Raw genomic sequence first — 15,775 nt, 5'->3', positions numbered from 1 at the left:
TTAGTTAAAATACTAAAAAACTAGAGTTCTTTTATTAGAATTTTTTAATTTCTATATCACTAGTTGAAATATCAAATAATTACCAATATCTTATCACTATTATTGTTTTCATACAGATATATATAACTATCAAAATATTTTATATATATTGTTATTTTTATTTTATTATATTTTTATAAAAGTTCGATCGAGCTTGAGATATTTTTAAATGGACTAAAATTAAACAGCAACGAATGAATAACGTATGCAAAAGAAATGGATATCAATTACACTAAAAAATTTAGTTATTCCGATAGACAAACGAAGATAGGTAAAAGTAAAAAACGAAATCCAAAGAGTTTATTGGAATATAGTTACGTTTCATATCGTATATCACTATGACTGGTCTTCATCATGCTTGAATGATTCAGTATTACGATTTGAGCCTTTGAAAAGGTTAATTAGTTTCACATCTGGGTACCGTAGCAACGGTACTGACAACGTGGATCGAATCAGCGAAGTGAATATTTCCTGTGCGCTTCGAGTTGCTTGGATTTATTCGACCGATTTTTTCGAGATTTTATTACAGACTATTTTTCTTACTCCCATGGAACCAACTTTATTATATAGCTTTACCTCTCCATGATTTACGAGTCAGTTGTTTCTTCTTTTTCTTATCGCGCTGACTAGGAAAACCCATCGTTAGAACTTGCGGAATAAAAACAGTAAAATCTCGTAAAAGGAAAAATCAACAAAGGTTACTGCAATGTGAAAATAAGTAATATACATGTCGCCAGTCAGAGTATTACGTATATATGTATATATACATATATTTCTCATTCAAAATCATGAACGATAGTAGTAGTCTCCAACAAAGTGATTCGGTAAAAGCAAAAAAAACGAGCTTTTGCTCTGCTTTCCTGACCGACGAACGAAGCTTTAGCAGCTGTTACACGAGGACTTTGCGAAATAGCGCGTTTCCTGTCGAAACGATATATGTATGTATGTGTGTGTGTGCGCGCGCGCGTATGTATATGTATGTAAATGTGAGTACGAATGTATAGGTATATACGCAGATATCGACGGGATCGTACATATAGATACTCGTAACGTCGCTTTTGTAATCGGTCGAAAAAAGAAGAAAAAAAAGAAAAAATATACGACCATATCGAAAAAAAACTCGATAAATCTAACGAATATTCATGACATCCCGAATCATCGACACGCATCTATGATCTTTCTCCTCGTATTAAATTTATCAAGGATAGCAGCATCCACGAGGTATGAATTTTTTTCCCTATCTCGTACTCGTACAATAATATTGATGCCTGCAGCATCCTCTATTTTTAATAGAAACAGAAGCAACCTGAGAAAAACGTGTATGCGAGCTTTCGTCAAGCAAATAAACATCTCATCGACGATACTCAAATAATAATATAAATATTGCTTTATTATTATTTCTCTCTTTCTCTATCACCTTTGATATTTCCATTTAACGTATCTATCGGCAAATTAATAAATCATATCGACCCTTTTTACATGGATAAAAAGTCTGAGAAAACAACCCCAACCATAACACACTAATAAGTACGGACAGTGATTAATATCCTTGCGATGGTTCGCGTTAAAAAATTCAATACGTTGTGTGTAAATTATCAACACAAAAAATGAGGGTAAGCAAGATAAAGGAAATTCGTAAATTCATAATCTCGACGCTAAACAGTGTTACTTTTAAATACCATTTATGATGATACAAATCAAATAAAAAATATGTTTCAATGAAACATCGAAATAAAAAAGAAAAAAAATCTATAAGAATAATAGGCCTTCAATGAAACAAGAATAAAATCAATTGGCTCGATCCCAAATTGATCTATTCATTGCATGCATTAATTTGAACAATAAGAGAAAGAGAGAGGGAGAGAGAGAGAGAGAGAGAGAGAGAGAGAGAGAGAGAGAGAGAATTACATAGATCAGCACGTTTGGACACTTATTGTTAGTCGGCGATTCGGACATCGTCGTTTGACTTTCTGCAAGAGCTGGCGCCACAATGGCTTTTACAGGAGAGGCAACACACAATTGATTGTCCGGGGTAACGTTGGCACACGTTGTCTCCGTGCAGAATGACCAAGAATGAGCCGATAGTGGACAACGCGACGATAGCTTTGATCCATAGCCCGGTACACCGGGCTCACGTAAACATGACAAATCTACTTGTGCGTTCGCTCATACGACGGCCTCATGGATGCTGTACCGCCCGAATGAGAGCCGAAATAGCTCGTTTGCAAACTCTCCCTTCTCTTTGTCTATGCCACCGGGGCATCGCGATTCCACGTAAAACACGCACGGACTCGGAACGGAGCACAACGCAGATGCTCGATGATAATGATTTATCACAATGTTTTGCCTCGTTGTTATACGTTACCTAGCTGCTACCCGGATGACTAGAACGACGAAAACGACGAAAACGATGAGTACGAGAACGACGACTACGGCGACGACGACGACGACTACGTGGGTAAATGACGACGCGGCTCTCATAAATCATCGTGAATTTATGAGCACCCTTTTGTTAAAATAATTATGCAAATATTTCAACGTATATTTTCAAGTATTATTCACGACTACATTAGTCCCAATAAATGCTTTCGAAAAATTTCATATTAATCACTTTGAAGACTATCAATGAACCAATGATATGTGATCGTGAATTTATCATTTCGATTTGGAAATGATTAGATATAACGCTAAGAATTTTGCTTATTGATTTTCTCTTTCTCTCTCTCTCTCTCTATCTCTGTCTCTCTCTCACTCTCTCCCTCTCTCTCTCTCTCTCTCTCTCTCTCTCTCTCTCTCTCTCTCTCTCTCTCTCTCTCTCTCTCTCTCTCTCTCTCTCTACATCGAAATAATTGAACTTGTTCGTGAGAAACTATGGAGAGATCTAATATTTCCTGAAAGTTCAAGCGATAAAATCGATGTTAATGGCTATACGAATTTGATACTACTATACATACAGCTATCTAAAAAGACTCTTCGTGTCAAGGGGTAAACGAACGAAACTTCTCCTTTGACTCATCATAGTACGCGCAAGGTCTCTTGCCTCTCTACTCTTGATACGCGCTTTGTGCAACCTCGCACAGTGCAACTCACCTTCGATTCGCCCTACCTCATAAAGCCTTTCATTCGTACATACACTCCATTCAGAAGCCTTCTCTTGCTTTATTCTCGATCGTGCTCTCGAACCGTCTTTCACCGAACTCCAAACCACCTTTTAAACCTTATACGCCTTTCCTATTCATTATATCAAAAATTCCTAAAATTTCATTGATTTCGATAAATCTCGATTTTGCTCATTTCGCTATTTAAATACGACGACGATTACTTTCAGCTTTTATATTTGCTTCTTTTTCAATTTTTTGCAAAAAAGAAAAACAATTTGTCTCCATTCGTTTCTCTTTCTTTCTTTACCTCCATTTATTTCTCTCTCTATCTCTATCTCTCTATCTCTCTCTCTTTCTCTCTCTCTCTTTTCTCTCTCTCTCTCTTTTCTCTCTCTCTATCTCTCTCCTTCTCCCTCTGTCCCTTTGTCTTTTTTTTCATTTCTGTCAAAAGAAGAAAAACAATACACGAATAGCAGTCTTTTTCCTTTTATATCGCTCGTGAAACTTTTCGAATATTTCATAAAAACGTGAATAGAGCTATTTTTGTCTGTTCTTTTTACAGAGTTTATCAAAAGCATATAAAAAAAAACGAAAAAAAAGAAAGAAAGAAAGAAATAAAGAAAATGTAACTAAGGGAGGCAACTGCGATCGGTCGTAACCGAAAGTGCAAAGCGTACGAACATCCTGGGTCCTGACGATAGTCGAGTTCGAACGTGAAGTTTCGTCGCGACCTGCGCAAATCCGTGGATAATAGTACGGACCGAATGGAATGGGGTAAAATGGTAGGAAAGGTAACTACCAAATCCCCGACGATTTATGTACATATTTTTGCGAAACGTAACCAACTATAATTCGGGTTTTGTTGGACAAAAAAAAAACACGTACTTTATATACGATTTTATAAATAGATATAATTAAAAATCATTGGTCACATATCTAATTAGAATTATTTATCGAAAGTATTATTCCTTGCATAACTATGTCATTAGCCTTTTACATCTAATAATTATTTTTAATAATTATGTATATACAATAACAATAATCTCATCATAGTGTAACGTTTAGAAAATCATAATGTTTTGATATAAAAGAAAAAATACGTTCATAAAAAATTATTTATAAATTTTATATATAAGAAAACAGCTAACTGTTGAAGTAGATCGATTGTAGATGTTGCGACGTGAAGAGTTATATTATTTCTATATAAATATTATTTATATTTAATCCTTTTTACAACAATCGATCCCAAACAATATAAACAGTAAACAGTAATATTCCAAACAATAAAATGTTAAAAAAAATATTCATTATTAAAGCCACTTACACTTTATCTCTGTTCGAAAGTAATAACTATTATTTACAAAATACAGTTGAATCGTGGTATGCAAACGTTCGCAGAAAGGAGTTATTGTTCTGTGCACAAAGAGATGAGGAAACCCGAGAAAGAAAGGAGGATCGAAAAAGAGGAAATAAAGGAAAATATGAAAGTAAATGAAACAAAGAACGACTTTACAAGTATTCGAGAAAATATTATTGGATATGGAATGCATTTTGTAAAATAGAAAGAAAACTGAAATAATTATCATGTTTTTCAAGAATAATAAACTTACAATAACTAGACAAAAAAAAATGAATCAAATGTTATAAAACAGTAAACTTTTAACGTTTAAAAAAAAATTATTTGTATTATACGCGAAAAATTGCGGTATTCATAATTGGTCAGCTTAAATACTTAAGTATTTATTTATCCTGTCCAGTAGGAGACATTATTACATTCGAATAAATAAAACAAAAAATAAAATACACTAAAAGTATTCAAGTTTTCGAATTTTCTTTCTTTTTCTATTCACTTTCCTTTTTACATCACTGAATAATGGTAAAACATAAGAGTTGTAAGAGATACATAGATAGATAAAGAGAGAGAGAGAGAGAAAGGAAGAGAGAGAGAATAAAGAGATCATTTACGATGGTTCTCTCAATCAACGAAAGCAAAGGAATCGAATTACATTATAATCCAACAAGTCGTTTCAAAGGTACCATGTATCTCTCATTTGATAAAACGGTCAATTTTTCTCATCTATAAATCCTAGATAATCTTATAGACTGTCATTATCACTCGACATTCGTTTATTCGTTATCCCCGCTATTGAGTCGAGTCACTTTTTTCGCCTATGTCTACGTCCATTCGTAAGTAAGTAAGTACATAAGTAACTAAGTAGTTAAGTAAGTAAATAAGTAAGTCACTCAGTCAGTTAGTAAGTAGATAGTAAAGATCAACATTTGACCAAGTCCCTCGGCTGAAACTCAATTCCCTTAGCTTGTAACAATTATGTTGTAAATAATCTATCGAGTTCGAAATAAGATTCTCTCTCTCTCTCTCTCTCTCTCTCTCGCTTCTTCTATCAGTGAACTTTTACTTATGAGGCTTGCAATTAACGAATGCGCTATATAAATCTTAAGTTGTTAAAGGAGGATGAAAAAGATTCATCGTCCCTCGAGAATGATTACAGAGTAGTAGCTGTAAAAGTATAATAAAGTCGGTTGGGAAGCTTCGGTCGCTTACTTTAATCTTTTGTTTGTTCCCACGTGATATATAGATAAGGAATTTGAAAGGATCAAATATTCACATCGAAATTGGAAAGAAAAAGAAAAAGAGAGAAAGAAAGAGAGAGAGAGAGAAAAAGAAAGAGAGAGAGAGAGAGAGAGAGAGAGCAGAAGTCAGGATGGGGATGAAGAGAAATGGACAAAGCTTAATATCGAGATATGACATTGTTGAAAAGAAAGGGCAACTCGCGTATTTTCGCTCGCCTCGCATCATACTACTTTGTACTTCGTGATAAACAGATCAATGTCACCTCACGACTGTCTCGTATTTATCGATTTAAACCAGAAGTCACGCTCGCTAAAGCGAAAGAAAGGGAAAGAGAGAATGGGGAAAGAGGAAGTCGAGTTATAAAGGAGGAGATCGAAGAGAAGGGAAAGGAAGGATAGGGAAGATCAATTTGACAGGCCGCTTCTTTGTATCTCTCGTTTAGATTTAAATAAAATGCACTTTTATGTTTTTGTCCTTCTATTTGTCATTTTTATTTCTTTCGAAAGAATATCTCTTCGAATTTTTTTTTTGTTATTATTTATTTTATTATTATTAAATTTATTTGACGTTACAACGTTTAGTTCTAACGTGTTCCTTTTTTTTATATTTGAAAAAATGTCGATATAGCATAGAGACCATTTTAAGAAATTTATATCTTTCCTATATTCTTTATACTCTCGAATACATTTTACAACGCGTTCATGTAAAAAGTATGAGGACCATGTCCAGTTTCCGACCGAATATCATTGGACATGAATCAATAATCGGATTGGACGTACAGTATACACACATTATATTATGTATGATGTATCTGTAGATGTAGAAATATTATACACGGAAATGGAACTTTTTATTTTTTTTCCTTTCTTTCTTTATTCTTGTTGTTTTTATTTATTTATTTTTTTTCTTTTTCGATCGACATTTTTTTCTCGTCGACATGAAATAATCATGTATAACCCTGATATATAAAAATAATGCATATATGGGAGATTCGTTCGGAGAGTAGCTTTTTTGTTGGAATAAACGTTTGGAAGTCACTGTCACTGCTTCCGAAGTAGGAAAGGAGAAATAACGAAAAAAAAAGAAAAAGAAAAGAAAAAAAAAGAAGAATAAGAAGAAATGTAAAAATAAGCAAAAGCAAAAATTTGGGTCCATTCGAACGACTCACTAGCGACCCATTTTGTTAACTTACGTTCCACATTGGAATAACGCCAGCAAGAAGCTTTTTCCGAAGAAAAATACTTTAACATAACCCGCACGTTTCTTTGTTTAAATATCCACACTTTCAATACGTCACGATGAATCGTGTTCACCGGTGTGTAACGTTGGCGTGAATGAACAATCACCCTTTCTAACTTATTCTACTCATTTTTATTTATAAGTTGGGAAACTTAAAAACTCGTGTCCCTCGCATAAATCATTTTTTAGGCTGCGATCGTGCCTCGTTAACCTCCCGCTTGTATCACTTAATTGTCCATGAACAAAGGAACCTTGATACTGTTTTTCTTCTATTTCTTTTTTCTTTTTTTTTGTTTATTCAATAAATAAAATTTGTCATCGTTTGAGAGAGAGAGAGAGAGAGAGAGAGAGAGAGAAAAGAAAGAGAAAGAAAGAAATAGATATTCCATATATAGTACAAAGAAATACAACGAATACTAAATTTGAAATACAATTGAAGTAATAACAACAGATTTTGTTCCTATAAAATTATCGATCTTCGATTTTTCTCCTCTCTCTTTCTCTCTCTCTCTCTCTCTCTCTCTCTCTCTCTCTCGTATGTGTATGTGTATGTATTTATCTTTATATTTTTTTCATTTTAATTACACTAGATTTAACACACAAACCGTTCTACCGTAAATCCACGACATTTTTGTTGTTAAGAAACGTAAGATGGTAGCGCAATCAGCCGCTCTACGAGGAGCAATATTTTAAAAAACCGATGTCACTGGTCTAGCTATAAAGCAACAACACTCGGGTTCCTCTTGTGTGTGCACGATGGGCATTGTTAGTTTGACCTACATGCTTTTCAAACTACACCTGGATGCACAATGTATGTACCATTGGAAGATATGTACTCTCTGTAAACAGTACCTAAAGTAACCAATATGACTATAGAACTATAGTCTTATGATTAATTAGTATTTTTATGAATCGATCAATGGATTATTATCGCCTGTTATTAAACTAACGACGTAAATAAAGCTCGTTTCATTGCTTCGGCTATCACTAAATTATAAGAAAAATGATAACATAAAACTATTGAACGAATACATACTTATATATACCTATATATAAATCTACCTATATATATATACTTATATATATACATATATATACATATATATATACTTATATATATATACTTATATATATACATATATATACATATATATATACTTATATATATATACTTATATATACATATATATATATATATATGTATTATATTTATATAAAAGAAAGCAAATAATCGCAAAAAGACATATAATGAATATGTAACTCTTTCAAACGAGTTTCTCTCTCTCTCTCTCTCTCTCTCTCTCTCTCTCTCTCTCTTTCTTTCTTTCTGTTTTTCTTTCTTTTTCTAGGTTTTACATCGTTCCGATCGATTTACTATCCGATCGATATTATTTATTCTTACACCAGCACCTCCACCTCTGGTACTTTTCATTTTCGCTCCACTTTGCCCATCCTACTTTTTTCTCAGCAACAAAGTTTACAGTGCCGTTCAGAGTTGCTCCTCTTGCGTTGCATCCCGCAACGTTCGCCCTTTGTAGCACAAATTACGATGCTATAAACGGCTGAAATAAATAAGTATAAAAGGAAAAAGAGAACGAAATTGGAAAACGGCCGGCGAGCGAACGGGCAAAATAGCGTGGGATCGGGAAGGCAATTGCGCGGATTAAACTCGACTGGTCTTCCTCCTGGCTTTTTTCATATCGGAATATAATTTATTCTCGGTGCATAGAGAGAAAGTGAGATGAGAAACTAAAGAAGAAGAACAAAGAGAGAGAGATAGAGAGAGAGAGAGAGAGAGGAAAACAAGAGAATCGTTACCGAATGCACGATTGAATCGCGATTATCAAAGGTCGATCTGAAATTCGAAATATTCAATTAAATCTGCCGAGATCGTAGATCGTCCGTCTCACCAATCTATAGATACACACACATTTATATAATTCTCACAAATACTTTATTCCAAATTGGATTTTAAACGACCACCATGCTAAATCGGAACGCATTCTGTATTTCTCAACTGCATTTCCAGCGAAACTTTATTTGCGGCTAGCCACAAGAATGTTACCCTATTTTTCCTCCTCGCTCTTTTTATAATTACGCGTTCCTTTCCGTACAAAAACAAAAAAGAAAAAAAGAAGAACAAAGATAGACATACAAATAGAAACGAAGATAGGGGGAAGCATCGAATAAGAATATAATCGTCGAGTAGGTACTTCATCGTAAAGATAACAGATAAAACAATGAAATGAAACTAAAGAAGAAAGAACTATTCTAATGAGTAATTATTTTCGTTAGCAATTTGTAAAACACGTTTGTAATAAATTTATCTCGTCTAGTTCCCGTGAAACACACTCGCTCACACACCCACGTATTTTCCACAATGTCGCACCTGCGCTCTACTACCGGTAATTATACGAACGGGACGACGCACTTCAAAACGTTTAGCGTTTCGTTTTGTTTTTGGTTGGTAGGAAAATTTACGACAATTTATCTGCGGTACAGGTAGAACCAACCTTTAAATTAGAACTGTGTTTTTGAATGTAACGAGCATTAACGATGAAATTTACTCTACAATATGTAAGGTAGAGAAGCGATAAAGACTTCAGATAGTTTTAACGGTCCGATGGACATTTTATGAGAAATTTTTCATAAAAACTTTGTTCACGTTTTAAGATTACTCGACCACTATGAATTTTTCTTCTCTCTCTCTCTCTCTCTCTCTCTCTCTTATCTTTCTTTTCTTTTATCAAGAACGTTTATACGGTGCAAGGTTTTTTCACTGGGAGACTTGTAATAGGCGATTCGGTAAAAAAGAAAAAAAGAAAGAAGCAGAGTAGGATAAAGGAAAGTCGAGATAAGGTCGAAAAGAATACCTCCATAGAATCTTTCTTTCCCTTTCTCTCTCTCTCTCTCTCTCTCTCTCTCTCTCTCTCTCTCTCTCTCTTTCTATCTATCTATCTATCTGTCTATCTATCTTTCTATAGTTTCCGTACTGCAGCTCGAAGAAGAAGAAGAAGAAAAAAAAGTTTTATCCGACGTGGGAAAGTAAAAGGTTCGCCTAAAAGGCCACCGTTGGGGCTCCATATTTCTTGGAGCCTTAATAGCCTGCTACAAGTTGCACGAGTGGCTAACTGCAGCGAGCATACGTCTTCCGAAATATGAATGGCACGAAGCTTAAAGTCAGGCATGAACTAGTGAAAAGAAATTCGATTAAAATTAAACGTTCCTAGGATCTCGAATCCACAAATAAATGCTAATATCAGTTCATTTCATGTTCCGGACGAAGATACGAAAAAAGAAAGAAAAAAAAGAATAACAAGAACTATAGAATTTCTTTAGTACGATTTTATCGGCCGATCTAAACGATTTTACAAAGTCTGTTGACTTTTGAAAGTCAACAGATTCGTTACTGATTCCAAACGATTGTTGTAAGATAAAACCAAAGTAAAGTAAGTACTTTGCGGTTATATTCAAATCTTTGCTATCCGGTTAAGAAGAAAGGATAACTATTCAGGTATCGATATCATTTAATCGAGCATTTTGGATTTTTATTCGTGTTGAAACTATGAAATAACGAATAAAACGAATGATTTATGTCAAATGAATGTTTCAAGAACGATAAACAATATTAATTAGTCTTTGTTAGTAAAAAATTTACCAATGTCATGTCGAATGAAGAATCGTAAGATTTATACAAATTTTAACTCTCAAACGAGAAAAATAATTCTTTTTTCGAATATTTATTGAATCAAACATTGAAAAAACATTGATATGTAATAAAGTGGATTATAAAAAAGCATACCGCAAGAAAAAGCGAATTACAATCTTTCTTATAATTTATTAAAATTCGGTTGTCGTTGAATAATGCCGGTAAAGAAATCACACCAAGGAACTGGACATGAACTTTTGTGATTTAAACCGGGATTTCTTTTCCGGGACGCTTCTAAAGTACTTTTCCGTGCCAGCCTGACTCGATGTTACAGGAAAATCATGTAATTTAACGATGGAAAACGAACTTTTTACGTCATAACGTTTGTAATTTAGTTAAAACATACAAGCATATATATATATATATATATATATATATATATATATATATATAAAATAAGTGTAGAAAGTATTCGTACACTGGCAATTTGAAATAAGACTTCGTGAAGTTAACTAATTTTTTATAAACAATGAATTAGTACATATTTTCGCAAATCTCTAGATATAGTCCAAACAAATTAGTTGTTTATATAATTTATAAAGTTAACAAGAAAAAACAAAAAATCGATAGAAATATGAAATAGATATCTTCGAAATTCAATGAAAATATAATATATAAATAATCTTTTAGTGGATTATTACGAAAAATTATATTTCCAGAAATAAATTACGTTCAATGGTAAATCGAAATTCTCCTGCCCTTTAAATTCCCATATTTCTCATCAATTCTATATAGAATTTGTATCTATCGATTATTATAACGAACTTTCAATACGAGCTTGTTGATATCGCAAATCCCTTTTCGCGAAAAGTCCGTTGAAATCTCATTCAGAACATTATAACGGGTTGGCTAATCGATTCCTCGAATATTGCGTTCTCGATTTGTAGAAATCCCGGCTATGGCAGCAAATCGAGCTGGTGATTATCGAAACGAAAACACGCTCGAACTATTGGTAATTTATTGAGTCGACGTGATTGAATATTTGCTGCGTTTACTTTTAATGATAAACAATTTATCCATTTGTCCTGGACATATTTATTCATTAATATCTAATTATATTGTTCCTAAGAATTCATAAAATAATTACGTTACGATGGTTCAAAAATATCAACACTTGCATAAATCCTATTAAAACGAAGAACGTTCCTTTGATATCTGAAAACTTCAAAAACCTGGAGACACAGATTATTCAACTTTTATTGGGCAAACGAGGTTATCGGAACAATTACGCCTGCTGTGAATGCGTTTTTATTCGATGAAAAAAAAAGAAAAATGAAGTGGCGAAAAAACGAGTACGATTTTCCGAACGATTTTTCAAACATCACGGTCTATTAACGAAATCATTTAAATTTACTACCAGATAAGTCGTGCCTGACAATGTTCTCCCTTATAACAATATCTTATAAATATATCTTTTATATATATATATATATATATATATATATATATATATTATATATATATCAATATAAAATATCGAAGAATCTGACAACTCGTCGGAGTTAAGAAAATCTCCTTAAGAGGAAGATACATACATATGTACTTCTCTGCTAGAATTTGCCATTCGAAACTATTTAAATTTAGTCGTACGCGTTTTTCCGCATCCTCGAATCCAGAAGAGACATTTCGATGCTCCGTTTCTCACGCTTCGCTATTTATATGCGTGTGTTTATGTGTGTGTATGTGTGTGTGTGTGTATTATACGCATTCCCATTGGAATACTGATTTTGTCGTCGCATCCTCTAACGGTACTCGCAGTTGATATTTCATTATTATTCTTCGAGTATTCGAGGCAAGAAGAGTACGAGGCGACGGTACAAACTTGTGATTGAAAATTTCTGTTTCATGCATAAAACTGGATGGCAAAAAAGATTAAGAAACTTGTTCCTGGCAGAATTCATCGTAGATTTAAGTCCGTTTAACTCTTTAACTAAGCCGCATGCATATTCTATTAACGGATCTAACCTAAAAACCGCGAGACAACGATGCAGTGACGCGAACACCACGAAGCCTTCACCTCTCGTTAGAGCCGTCAAAGTTTTTTGAGGTAAACGCTATTAAGAAATTACGTACAAAGGAAAAGGATCTGAAAACCGCGGCCTTTAACTGTACCTTCAAAGGAACTTGAGTATCGGCTAATTAATAGGTGAAGAAAATAAAAAAAAAGTCAAAATTGAAGTCTTTTACCTCCTTGTCGCCCATGTGATGTACTCGACAATGAAGAAAGGCCGTTTGTCCTACAGCTGTTGTCACGTTCCGTTGAACGTTCAAATCGAAGCTCGGAGCACCACTGATGTTATGATTCCCCGTGACACTTTCTACAAATTTTTTATCGCGAGCAAAAGTACCTGCAAACGAAAATATTTAATAGAGATCACATTTTGTTTACATATTGTATAAAGTACACATACTTAACGTACTTAAATATATATATATATATATATATATATATATATATACATATATACATATATACATATATACACAGAGAATAAAGTAATACTTGTCCCCAAGGATATACTAGTTTTGTATCATGAGTAATCATTCGTAGCTTATATGTGAGTAAGTATGGCTTTCAAAGCTTTAGATAACAGATTACGTATTGTGGACATACACGTATCGAGAGTGTCGGTTGTTAAACGTCGGACATTTTCAAAGCCGGTTGTGATCATCGACTCGGACGACCACAGGATTTAGGATTCGGACTCCGCATTGCGATATGTATCGACCATTGTGAGCTTCGTCCACGAGAATGGTCCAGACTTGGATGACAAGCGGTTCTCTCTATTTCGTTATTGATTGCCGATATCCGAACTGGATGTCCACGGTACTCGACGCCGATTCGTGACCCAAGACATCAACTACAGATTGATCCAAGCTCTTGCTCTCAATCGAAGGAAGGGAAACGAGACCCGACTCGAATTACAGTTCTGAATCCTTTGCCAGTGTCGTAGTTACTCTTTTCCCTTGAAATGTTTCTTCCGCTAATGGTATTGACCTTGGAATAAAATGTAATACATTTCAACAACTTTCTAAAATTCTTTCGAGATTTTCAGAGAGCCCCAAAGTCGAATCTTTGCCAAGACGTATCAAACAGGAAATTACGTTATAGAAGAGATCTCCTTAAACTATTGGAAGATGATAGAACGTACCTTGGTGTTTATGTTCGTGAAAAATGAGCCATTAACTGCACCGATCGAATAAATGATTTTGTTCTCAACTTCATTATCAGAGACATATTCTAATTTGTTTAGCACAATTACCATAACTACCATAAAGAGTGAGAAAGTAAAAGAAAAGGAGAGAAAAACTCTTTCGCCATTACACTACTCTCAGCCTAAGTGATTCTGAGTAACATTCGATTTTCAAGCATCGGCGGGCCGCAATCCCTGAAGGAGATTTTACCTAATTGGAAATGGAGGGTGAAGTGGATTAAAGAGGCCGGCTATTCAGGACATTGAATTGAATTAATATCAAGGCACCGCGATTGCTCCGATCTACCTTTTGTTAACCTTCTTTTTGCGACATTTAATGTGACTCGATAAAGAAGATAAAGGATGTTGGGATCTTTTGAGATTCGACGAAAAAAGAGCCTCGTTAACGATTTCAACGAAACCACGAATAACGGGTTTTATTGATGTTGAAAACCAAAGATCTTTCAGATTCATAAAACTGAAGTACGAAGGATCTACATTTCTAATCGACAAATGTTCATCGATCATTAGAAACGATAGACAATGATTATTCATCTGTATTGAAACGTGTAGTACTTGGATCAGTATCGTAGACAAGGATTTTCTCATTGTGTGTTATACAAGACATCTAATACGAGACCCCTTTCAATGCTGTCACGTACACTCGGTTCCACGGAGATACGCTTCCGGTCAATTTAGAAACGGTACTAGTGGATGCACATCCACGAATGCGATATCAAGTTGTCGAGGTACCTCCCTATTACGGAAGATAACCAAGTGCCCGTTGCGGCGATCATTTTCCTGTACGGTAAATTGGTCACGTGGAGTCGTTCATTGTCGCGATTTCGAGCATACCACGCAATTCTCTCAAGTTTTATAACCGCCACATGTTTATCATCAAAACGAATAACTCTTGTGTCATGTCGCGTCGAGAAATTCAATTATCTTTAAGGATTTAAGGAGTAAAGTCTATGGAATTTTAGAAAATAATCTTTCGAACGAATTATCACTGTTATTTATCTAATTAAAGTTCGAGAAAGTATAAACATTGATATTTCATTTTCACCGATCGATCGAAAGGAAAATTAACAGTATGGGCAAAATCGAAGAATTTCTTTCATCATTATATAGTAGGAGATCGGAGTTGATGAGGGACGAGATTAAACGGCGCGTAAAAAGATTACGGAACACTGGTTGACTCGGAGTGCGATTTCTATAAAGAGATTCTCTGCAAACGTTACATCACCGTACGTGATACGTAATCAGGGTGGAAAGCTAAGTAAATAGCTTGTTTACGGTACCCGATTGGCTTCAGAGAACGGCTAATGATCACACGGACTCCATTTCCCTCTTCCTCGATCTTATTCTCAGTCTCTGTCTCCCCTAATCTTTAAGCAGATATAAACAGAATTTACGTTCATTGCTCACTAACCGTAATATTAATCATTCATTTCATAATCTGCAGAATAAAAAAAAACGGAATGGTTTAACTAAATAAACAAGTCATTTAATGCATTTTTCATTTTTATACTAAATTCGATCATTTTACTATCGATCATGATTATAAATATTATTGAAGAAAATAATCTACACATTATATTTGTCCAACGAATTTATCATTATCGATCTTTTAATCGAATACTTGTATTTTCAAATACGATATCAAATAAAATATTTCGTTTATTTTTCTTTACTTTTAAGAGCACGCTTTCCTACGATTTTTGTTTTTATGTATAATATTTATTTCGACCTAAGACTAATTATCGTTTTCTCTTACCCGGATTAAAAATAGGTTATGTCACGAATATATAAAAACGATTCACGTATTACATCGTTCTAGTACAGAAAAAGGATAAGAAAAAAACAAAAAGAAGAAAAAAGAAAAAGAGAAGAGAATAGA

The 15,775-nt window shown here is 34.1% G+C and overlaps 1 protein-coding gene across 1 annotated transcript in view; it reads right to left on the bottom strand.

Annotated features, from left to right (window-relative positions):
- Positions 1-15,775, bottom strand: part of LOC124426141 (zwei Ig domain protein zig-8-like) — a 289,633-nt gene that overhangs the window by 244,747 nt on the left and 29,111 nt on the right. Inside the window, exon 2 of the mRNA XM_046967462.1 lies at positions 12,869-13,029. Coding sequence (XP_046823418.1) covers positions 12,869-13,029 — 161 coding nt within the window. The remainder of the gene's footprint in view (positions 1-12,868; positions 13,030-15,775) is intronic.

This window comes from Vespa crabro, chromosome 8, assembly GCF_910589235.1.
Source record: "Vespa crabro chromosome 8, iyVesCrab1.2, whole genome shotgun sequence".
NCBI classification, from domain to species: domain Eukaryota; kingdom Metazoa; phylum Arthropoda; class Insecta; order Hymenoptera; family Vespidae; genus Vespa; species Vespa crabro.
Note: the sequence above shows the minus strand (reverse complement) of the source record. Positions and strands in the feature narration are given on the sequence as shown.